Source organism: Orycteropus afer, unplaced genomic scaffold, assembly GCF_000298275.1.
Source record: "Orycteropus afer afer isolate SDZICR_OR568_19922 unplaced genomic scaffold, OryAfe1.0 scaffold00083, whole genome shotgun sequence".
Taxonomy (NCBI): domain Eukaryota; kingdom Metazoa; phylum Chordata; class Mammalia; order Tubulidentata; family Orycteropodidae; genus Orycteropus; species Orycteropus afer.
The window spans coordinates 4,450,764-4,461,345 of NW_006921670.1; the positions used below are offsets into that span (position 1 = coordinate 4,450,764).

A 10,582-nucleotide genomic window follows, 5' to 3' on the forward strand; every position below is an offset into this window, starting at 1 on the left:
TGGTAGCATAGTGGCTAAAGCATTTGACTGCTAACCAGAAGGCTGGCTGTTCAAACCCACCAGCCACTCCTCGGAAGGAAGGTTGGGCAATCCTACTTGCATAGTGATACTGCCTTGGAAACCTAAGGAGGGGTCGCTATGAGTCGGGGCCGACTCGACGGCACATTACAACAACAACAACAACAAGGACTATAAAATTCCAAGAGGGACCAATAAGTAATAGAGTAACATTGACAATAGTAGCAGCTGCAGTTAAACCAAAAAGAACCAAACCTACGGCCGTCCAGTCGATTCTGACCCCCATAAGGTTTCCCAAGGCTGTAAATCTTTATGGAATCAGACTGCCTCGTCTTTCTCCCATAGAGCGGCTGGTGGTTTCAGACCTCTGACCTTTTAGTTAGCCGCCCAATGGCTTACCCACTCTGCCACCAGAGCTCCTAAGCAACTGCAATTACTATTTGTTTAATGTGCAGGTAAGTGCCAGGTATGCGCTAAACATTTTATATAAGTTACTTTCATTTGAGCCTCGTGGCAGCTCTGTGAGCACAGGTCCTATTAGCCTCGTTTTATAAGGAGCCGGGGTAGAAATAATAAAAGTCAGAAAGCCCACACCCGCCTCCTCACACTCTTGCCCTGTGCCCGCTCCTGCCTGCCTTCTGTACTGGAGACCAAGATCTGGATGAAAGGGAGATTCGGGCCAGTGGAGGGCAAGCAGTCCAGCGCCAAGGCCGGGGGCACCCTCCCCAGGGCAGTGAGGAGTCCGGCTGAGGTGGGCCGGCCCACGGGGGCGGGGGCAGGGAACCCTCGGGGTGGCCTTGTTGAGGGGCTACTGGCAGGATTAGGCAGCAGCCTGGGCATACCTGTCTTGCTTTCTCTGTGCACGTCCCCAGGTTCACCTGGAGCGCCTCCTACGTGGACCGGAACCTCCTCCTGCTCCTGACAGGCCAGAATGTGGAGCCCTTCGATGTGGAGTTCCGCGAACTCTACGCCGTCTCCGAGGAGGTGGACTTGTATCGGCAGCTGGGCCTGGCGGGAGGCGCCGGCAGGTTTGGCCTCAGCTACTCGTCCACCGTGGCCCGCAAGCTCATCAACCCCAAGTACGCCTTGGTGTCAGGCAGCCGCCAGCCACCAGGTGAGATGATGCGCTGGGCCGCCCGGCAGCAGCGGGAAGCGGGCGAGGAGCCGCAGGGGCAGCTGCAGGAGGGCGGTGGAGGTGGCGAGTCGGCCCCGCGCCTGGAGAGCTTTCTCAATGACCTGGTGAGGCTGGAACAGGTGCTGCCCCCCGTAGAGCCCATTCCCTTGGGAGGGCTGAGCCAGAAGGTGGTCTCTCACCTGCACGTGGACCTGAAACCCAAGCCCCGCGAGGCACTGGCCCGAAATGGCAAAGAAGAAGCGGCCAATGGGGAGGCCACCCCAGCCAAGGAAGGCAAACGCTTGGGCAGCAGGCTGTTCAGCCGACGGGCCAAGAGGCCAGCAGCACCCAATGGCACAGCCAGCCCCCTGCCCACCGAGGCCTTTGCTGAGGTGGAATTGAAGATGGGGAAGAGGCCCAGCGAGGACCCCGGCACCGACCCCTCAGGTGAGCACTCTTCCCTGGGCACCACATCTGCTCTTGTCAAGGAGAGGCTAGTTGCTGGGTCTGGGTCAGAGAGCACCAGGTCCCCACACTGCCTCTGGCCTTATCTGCCTTGGGACCTTGGCAAGTCATTGTGGCTCTGAGTCTCCATCTCCTGTTCTCTGAGAAGGGACAGCCATGCCTGTCTCACCCAGCTCCTCGGCGCTATAATGTGCTGGGAGCTACAGCCCAATAACTCAGAGAAATAAAGGCAGACAGAAAGCTATGTCTTTGTAAGCGAAGAGACAAACATGGCACCCCCAAGTGGCAAAGCTGAGGCTCAAGCCTGGCTGTGAGTCCAGGGGTCTTTCTAGCTAACCTTGTTGCTGCTGTCAGGGCCTGACCTAGTTAGACCACCTCACCTGCTGCCCCACCGACGCCCTGACCCACTCTCCGCACCTCAGCCATCTGGCCCTGCCTGTGTGTGTTTGCTGAGTGGTGATTGGCACACTGTCTCCCTTCCGGGACAGTGGTATCATTCTGGCTGTCTCTCTGGGTTCCCCTACAAGCCCTGCCTGGCCTTTCTTTCTCAGGGGGCTGGTGGTGACCAGCAGAGCCAGGGCTGGCCTCTTTCCTCATTTTGGTGTCCCTGAGCAGAATGGGTTTCTAGGTTAGGAGTTCTGCTTCTGTGGCTGTGGGCTTTGCACTGATATTGGCAGGGCCCAAGGTCTCACCCTGGGCAACCTGAGTGTTCCAGGACTCTGGTGTCCCCACTTCCCAGCTTTCACCTGACTGTGAGTGCCTGGAGCGTGGGGACCGCATCTCCTTCTCTCTGCGGACTCCCAGTGCCTGTTACAGAGCCGTCTGTGCTCGGGGCACATTATCTTCTTAAAGTTGCCACGGGTCTGGGATTCTCAGTGAATCTCAGTGCGATGGGACCCCAGTACTGCTCCTCATGCAGCCAGGAGACGTTTATTAAGGCCCCGCGGGGCCAGGTCCTGATTAGGTGCTGGCCCTCACAATCCCCTGTGAGCACAGAGGGGGCAAGGGAAGCTCCGAGAGATGCCTTTAGTGTCCTAGGGCCCATGTCCTTTGAGGGAAGGGTGACCAGCCCATCCCCATGCCTCCAGCCGCCCGCCTCCCCAGGCATCCCCGGCACTGGATGCTGCCCTGCTCTGTACCTCCCGCTTGGAGGAAGTGTTGCCATGGTGAACACCTGGCAGGACGGGGGGAGGGGCAGCCCAGCCACAGAAGGGGCCATTTCCCAAGTCCTGACTGGAAGTGAAGTGGAAGCATTCTCTCAGCCCCCTCACCCTGAGGTGCTGTTTCCATAGAAACAAAAGGCCCATTGTCTTGTCCCTTCCCCGCTGCCTTCAGGCTGCCTTCAGCGTCTCTCAGCATTGGGTTCCCCCTGCATGGGGGACTTGGACTTGGACTTGGTTGTCACTGCCACTGCCGCTGCCCTCCGAGTGTTCGCCCACCGTGTCTGGGAGCTGGTCAAGCTGACCTGGATGGTGCCCTTGGAAAGCCCTTCCCCAGAGCGCCTGACCCCCAGACATGGTGTGTAAGGCAGACGACCAAGAACAAGCAGGTGCAAGAGTGGCCTACGGACAGAGTCGGGGAGGCGTGAGAGACGCCCCACACCCTCGTCTTTCTCCATCCTCTGCAGGAGCACAGTGGCCTCACCCAGCCGCCACCCCACCTGAATCGGCATCTGAACCCGGGCCCTGAAATTCAAGTCCCCTAATGAGGTCTTTCCTCTCCCAGCTTCTTTGTTCCCCCAAAGGCAGGGCAAGGGAAGGGAACTCTGCTCCCCCACGGGCCCTTATCAGTAGCCTGCAGGAGTCCCTGGCTGGTGCCAGCTGTTAACACGCTCAGCTGCTGACTGAAAGGTTGGCTGTTCTAGTCCACCCAGGGGCACCTGGGGAGAAAGCCTGATAGTCTCTTCTGAAAAAGTGGACGTTGGAAACCCAGTGGAGCACAGTGCTGCTCTGAGCCCCACAGGGTCACCCTCAGGCCGAGTCACCTCCACGACCACTGGTTCACTGGTTGGTGGTGTTGTTTTGCCGTCGAGTCAGCCCCGACTCATAGCGAGCCCTCCTTGGGTTCCCGAGGCAGTATCACTACGGAAGTAGGATTGCCCAACCTTCCTTCGTAGGATTGCCCAACCTTCCTTCCGAGGAGTAGCTGGTGGGTTTGAACCGCCAGCCGTCTGGTTAGCAGGCAGGTGTCTTAGCCACTATGCTACCAGAGCTCCCGGTTCACTGGTTAGCCTCTCAAATGTGTGAACGCGACTGGTCCTTTTCAGGGCCCCCCTCTGGCAGCCAGAGCTGAGCGGCTGGAACTCATGTGAGAGGGGTCTGGCTCCAGACAGCTCAGCTCTGGACAGGAGCTTACTCTCTCCTAGGAAGCTTGGAACTGTTGTTTTTAGGTCCCTCCCTAAGCCTCCACCCAGGGAGGGACCCTTTTCCACGAGACAGTCCAGACCATCATCAGAACAGCCATCCTATCCGTTTCAGCTGACAGGGCAGCACCCCCCCAGCCCTGGCGCCTCCTTTCCCTGCTGTGGGCCCGTGTCCCTGCTAGAACAGCAGGGCTGAGCTAAGGAGGGTTCTGAGGCCCCATCCAGCTCAGCTCTGCCTCCATCCACAGCCCCCACTGCCCTTTCCATCTCTGCTGCTCTCTCGTCACGGGAGCATGGGGGTTGGTGACAGAGTGGGTGAAAGAGGAAAATAGAAAAAGCTAAGAGCTGACAGCCTGTAAAATTGCCTGATAAGAAATACATAGTTGTCAAACAGCCTGCAAATATTTGCGAACCCAGGTGTGGCCCCTGGGAGAACCTTGCAGAAACTGCTGCTTCCTTCAGGGCTGGGAATCCAGGCGGAGGCTGCCCTGCGGTTTGAGGGCTCACGGCTCCCTCTAGTGGCAGAAGCTGAGAGCCTTTTTCCTTTTGCCTCCCCTGGGCTCCTGTGCTGGGTGCCTTCAGCACCTTTCCTCAGACTTGCCACTGTGTCCAAGTTCAGGACAGACCCTGGGGGCAGAGGCCCCAAATCTCAGGGAGGAGAAGTCCCCTCGAGGCCCGTGTTAGAAAGGTGTATGGCTGGGCTCAGGAATCTGCATTTTATGCAAGTGCCTCGAGTGTTGCCCTGTAGGAGTCCTGGGACCAGCAGGCTGCAGTGACACAGTGGAGACTCAGATGACACTCCCACCCCCCGAGACCTGCAGGCTGGTGAAGGAGGTTCCAGGTGATGTGCCTGAACCCCTGCCCTGTCCCCCAAGGCTTGCTCAAATGCCCCGGCTTGTTTGTGTTCATCCCACAGGCCTGAGCACACTGGCGAGCAGTTGATGTTCTGAGGGCGGGGCCCACAGCTCCTTTTGCTTGGTTACTGTGTTGGTATAGTGCCTGCCATGATGCCGATACTCAGTGAATGTTTATGCAACTACTGGAATGAATGAATGAATGACTGGGTCAAAGAGGTGGGTAGTTGGTTGTCAAGACAGTCATGGGCAGCAGCTCTGGGGGTCCCCAGGCAGCTGGATGGGATGGGTGGGGCGAAGGCTGGCAGGGCACCTCAGCACAGTGCAGTAGGACCCTGAGGGGGCCCAGATCGCCGGAGTCAGCAGGAGTGTCCTCAGAAGCCTGATTCGCAGTCTGTCCTCTTGTCCGAATCAGTAAGCCCTCAGAGCCTCCGCCCTCAGGCCCACAGCTTCTAGGTGGCCTTACCCCTGCTCTCCCTTTTCTCGTTGCCTGTCATCGGGTGCCTGATGGGTACCTCTGGTGTGTGGCAGTCTGGTAGGCACATGGGCTACTTACCAAACGGCGGAGTCCCGTCACTGGGAGATGGCCCATACTTCTCAAAACAGCTGAGAAGAGAAGGAAGGGAACAAGCTCCCCCGGCACCTGCCGAGTGCTACATAGGGAAACCTCAAACCGCTCGCTGCGGAATAGATTCTGCCTCCTGGGGACCCCGTGTGTCACCCACGGGGTTTGCAGTGGCCGTGACCTTAAGGGGGTGGGTCACCCGGGCCCTTCTTCCAAGGCACCTCTGGGTGGATTCAAACAGCCAACCTTTCAGTTGGTAGCTGAGTGCTTAACTATCTGCACCACTCGGGGACTCCTGTGCCAGGTAGACACGGCACCAAACACTGTCACGGAGGCTCACTTAGTCCTCACATCTACCTGGCTTGGTGACAGTTTCACAAACAAGACCCCCGAGGTTCAGAGAGGCAGGCTCCTGTGTCTGCAGTCACACAGTGCAAGAAGGGCAGCATGGTTTCCTGAGTCCCAGGGGTCCCTTCAGGGCATTGGGGCTATTTCTAGAAGTTTAAGGTTGGCATCATTTCCCTACATCTGTAAAGACTGGGGAGCCAGGGGCCCAAATATATGATTGACTCCCCCTTGGCATCCCATGGTGCCTCCTCAGCCCCCCAAGTGAGGGGAAGAAAAGAGTGACCACTGCCTTCCCAGGATGTCCTGGAGAGTCCCTCTGGGTCGTCACCTTCCCAAGGCCCCTTTTTCCTCCCACAGTTCTCTCTAGTGGTCTGCTGTGACAATTGCCTTTCCAGAATTTTCTCAGGCTCCCCCAAGTAGTGCACAGATGGGACACCGTGGCCGGGCAGCGTGATCCAGCTCCTGCCCACAGGCATTAGGGTTGTGGCCACTGGGCTCCTGAGTTTGGGGACTTCAGGCTCTGGCATGTCATCTCTGGGAGTGGGTGGTCTTGACACTCTCGCCTGAAAACTGGAGCCCCTGGCTGAGATAGAATGTTGGGAAGTGCTTCCTGAACTTGGAGCTTCTTAAGAGCCCTGGACCCCAGTTCCAGGCTGTCTACCCCAGAGCTGCTTGTCAGAGCCAGATTTCAGAGTTCAGTGTTTTTCCTGCGGGCGTTTGGAGGCTGAAATCTGTTGTAATAAATGGATCGCCTTGCTAGTTGCGATCACACAGCACCAGGGGGAGCGGAGTGAGGGTCCTTTGGGTGAATGACTCCCCTCAGCTATAGGGAAGAGCCAGGTGTCCTTCTCAGTGGCAGATATTGGAAGCCCTCTGCCCTTCTGGTTTCCCTCAGGCCTGGCCAAGGCTCACATCTCTCTGTCAGGCAGGTCCCAGGTGAGTGAGGGCATGTGCCTCACCCAATCAATCCCTGCTGCTGTTGCCATTATCACCATGGTTATGAGCATCGACTGGACCATTGAGTAGCTTGCCATTGTCTGTTCATTATTTTATTCAAGCAACGTACGTTTAGGAAGATGTGCTCTGTGCCAGGTACGGTTCTAAGTTCCCGGTACAGCAGTGAACAAACAGAACTAGTCCCTGCTCTTACAGAGGGGGGCTCACACAGGAGAGAGTGGGGGCAGAGGGAATGACCGTGACCCTTTCAAAGAGTAGGGAGGCCTCTCCCACAAAGAACACTTGAGCAGGTTATCAAGGGAGGAGCAAGCCATGTGGACATCAGGGAGGGGCAGTCTTCCAGATAAAGGGAATGTTGAAGCCTGCAGGAAGGGGGAGCCCATTGTCCTTGCCTGTGGCCCCTGCCTCGCCTTATTCCAGCCAAACCATAGACTGCGGGTCCTGGGGCCCTGCTGCTTCCCTGCTCCAGCCCTTGCTTCATGCTGCTCCTTCTACATTGAGTGACTTTACCCCATCCCGCAGCCCTCTTTCCAGTCTCACTCCAAGTGGCGCCCCCTTTGTAGCTCAGCTCCCTTCCGAAGCCTCCGTTGGCTGCCCATGCTATGCACAGATGTTGCAAAACAAACGTTTTTGCCTGTTGATGCCTTTGGCGTCTCTGGTGGTACAAACAGTTAATGCCCTCAGCTGCCAACCAAAAGTTTGGCCTTTCAAGTCCGCACAGAGGTGCTGTGGAAGAAATGCCTGCTGATCCATTTCTGATAATCAGCCCCTTGGGAATCATACTGAGTATCGCTGGACTCTGACACACATGGGGTCGAGTCTTCATGAGCCACAATCGGCTGGGCAGCAGTTGGTAAGAAAACGTAACACGCTGCCGTGGACTCGCTTCTGACTCACAGCATCCCTAGAGGACAGAGTAGAACGGCCCCAGAGGGTTTCCCAGGGAGCCGACTACTCATCTTGTGGGGCTGCCAGTGGGTTTGAACCACTGACCTTTCGGTTAGCACCAGAGCATTGAATCACTGCGTCACCAGGGCTCCTCTGGACTGGCTTACCTGCCTCCAGAAGGCTGCTGCCTCTAGGGAGGAACTGGGCCTCTGCTTTGTTGACCAAGCAAATAACACAAGCAGCCACAGGCAAGGCAGAGGCCGTCGGCTCAGCGAGGGGCCTGTGGGAAAGCAGCATTTTGATCCAGGCAGCCCAGCTGCACCAGACGCAAGCTCAGTGCCGCGCTGAGGAGGGGCCGGCGCTCCCGGACCCCTGAGCCCAGTGCAGGCGCACTTGAGGTTCTCGGTTCACCTTTTCTAAGCCTTGAGCGCTGTCATCGCAACCTCCTGCCCTAGTCTAGGGGCACCATGTGGCTAAGGCCCAGCTGGGTTTGTAGTTAGTTCAAAAGTGTTGGTTACGTCTGGCTGGAGAAGGCTAGGTTGATGGGCGTGGTGAGTAGCCTGGTGGTCAGTGGAGTAGGGGGGCGGCTGCCAGTACCAGTGCCCCACATCTGTTTGTGCTTAGTGTCTCTCTCGTGCTAATGACCCCAAAGGGGAGGCAGACGCCGCCTTAATTAAATTCACAGCTGAAGTGCTACTGGAAGGTGGTGTGAGCACCAAGGAGACAGCCCTCGCTGTGCTGTGCAGGGAGGAACAGGCAGAAAATAGCTTGGGCAGGCTCCACCTGGGAAGCAGCTGCCGGAGCTCGGAGCTCGAGGACTGGGAGCCGCCACCCGGCCCCCCCACCGGCCGGAGGTGTCAGCGCCTGCCCCTGCCGTCTCTCCCACACGGGCCCAGAGCCGGGGTCCGGCCCAAGCAATGCGTTGTAGGTGCCTGGGGAAGGGGGGAACCTGGAGGAGAACAGCTTTCTCTCCTCCCCCCCCCCCCCCCCAACGAAGCATGCCCCCTAAACTACAATAGTCCCACAGCACCTGGCACTCTGTTAGCGGTGCTTACCCCCTCCTCCACCCTAGGCCCCAGAGTGAGGAAGAAGCTGAGGCTTCGGGTGCAGACCAGGCCCTGGCGCTGGTGCTGACAGGCGCTGAGCCCCTGGCCTCTCTGCCCGCAGCTGTGAGGCAGGGCTGGCGCTGGCCATTTCTCGGCACTGCCAGCTGTGAGAATTGTGTGAGAGAAGCAGCATGGCTGTGCTTTGTAGGCTGTGAAGCTGCACACGGTTCAAGCTGCTGGTGACCTACGGTTTGGCAAGACTTTCAAGCCACTGGCTCTGGTGGTTGGTTCCTGAGTCCTTTGACCCCGGTAAGGCTGGGAGATGGCAGCTCTGGCTCACCCCACTTTTTAGAGAAGTTGCTGGCCACTTGGATGATGCCAATGGTTAAGCACTGGGCTTAGTAACTGAGAGGTTGGTAGTTCAAATCGACCCTGGCCATCTACTTCCAAAAGATCACAGCCATTGAAAACCCTACGGGGCACTGAGCACTCTGTATAGAAGTTGTTGAATGGGGACCTAAACTGCCATGTAAACCTTCACCAAAAACACAGTAGAAGGTTATTTAAAGAAAGGAAACTTTGTGGGGCACAGTTCTACTGTGACACACATGGGCCCGCCATGAGTCAGACTGTACTCGATGGCAGCTGGTTTAGTTTGGCCGATAAGTTGCAAATGGGTGGCAACCCACCCATGGTTGCCCGTACAGTGGGGGTCTTGCTGTGGCCACCAGGGCAGGAAGAACCTTCCTCAGGCTTCCCTAGGGGCCCTGTTGACCTGCTTTCACCATCAGCAGCTGGGGATCAACCCAGGCCCAGGATTCACGGGGTGGGCCGTGCACAGCAGCGGGGCAGGAGGCTGGAACCCCATGAACTTCACTCCATCCTGTCTGTGTTCCTTGTTTTCACAGGTAAACCTGGTTTCAGTCCTGCCAAGCCCAGCAATTGTGTGATTTCCTGAGCCACAAGACAGCAGCAGGCAGGACCCATGGGTACCTGAGACTGACTGGCTGCCCATCCCTGGAACTATGGAGAACCAAGACAGACCCTGCACCAGTTTGCACATTGGACCCCTGTCAGCCTTCTGCCCAGCAGCCTCCATCCTGGCCTCAGGGACCCCGAATCCCAGATAGGAGGGTCTTCTGAATCTCAAGACAGTTACACACTCCAGCCAGGCAGGGGTCTCTGCCTCCTCGTTTACATGAGTGGAAGCTCAGTCTCCACTCTCCTTTCTGTCTAACCCCTCCCTCCGCAGGACTGGACTCACCTGCAGCTCCCCACACGGGGAGAGGGTCTGGTCCTCATGCCTTAATGTGATGGGCTCCCTGGCTTATCCTTCTTGGTGCTTCTGGTCCCCTCCAAGAGGGCGCTGGGATACAAGGGAAAAGACCAGGGCTCGGAGCCAGGCTTCCTGGGTTCCAGTCTTGTTCTTGTCTCTGCACTCAAGGTGGAAGATGCAGCTTGGGCACCAGTGACTGGAGCCTTCATGATGCGGTCCCTGTGGGCTCCTGCACAAGACCCTGAGTGGAATGGCGGGAAGACGCTGCAGCTGGCCGCCAGCTAGCGGCAGGAACTGACACTGCCACTTTGAGACCCCTCGTGCGAGGTCGCCTTCCTCACTCTGCATGGCCTTGCCATCTTGGCCCCCAGGGTTCTAAGCCTCCTTGGGTACTACCTGCCGCAGGCATATACAGGGGAGGGTCTTAGGATGCTTTCCCATGGGGCTGCCCCCACCCTTACTGTGCCTTGGTCTGCCACCCAGGGGAGGGAGAGGGCTTGGCCGAGGCAGGGCCCTGTTCCCTGAGGACAGTCCTGGGTCCTTTTCACAAGCCAGGGCTTCTGTGCCTTCCTTGTTACACTTCAGCCAAAGACCAGCCTTGGCCTCACTGCCAAAGTCAGGCTGAGATGGGAGCCAGGGCCTCCTGCCTGAGGCAGGCCAGCCTGATGCCATGATGGTAGGGGACCAAC

At 57.7% G+C, this 10,582-nt stretch overlaps 1 protein-coding gene across 1 annotated transcript in view; it reads left to right on the plus strand.

Moving 5' to 3' along the window:
• FAM83F (family with sequence similarity 83 member F) overlaps positions 1-10,178 on the plus strand; it is a 38,183-nt gene extending 28,005 nt beyond the window's left edge. Inside the window, exons 4-9 of the mRNA XM_007941767.1 lie at positions 891-1,579; positions 2,933-3,115; positions 6,622-6,662; positions 8,196-8,425; positions 8,644-8,740; positions 9,978-10,178. Of these exons, the coding sequence (XP_007939958.1) occupies positions 891-1,579; positions 2,933-3,115; positions 6,622-6,662; positions 8,196-8,425; positions 8,644-8,740; positions 9,978-10,178 (1,441 nt within the window). The remainder of the gene's footprint in view (positions 1-890; positions 1,580-2,932; positions 3,116-6,621; positions 6,663-8,195; positions 8,426-8,643; positions 8,741-9,977) is intronic.
• The last annotated feature ends 404 nt before the right edge of the window (positions 10,179-10,582 follow it).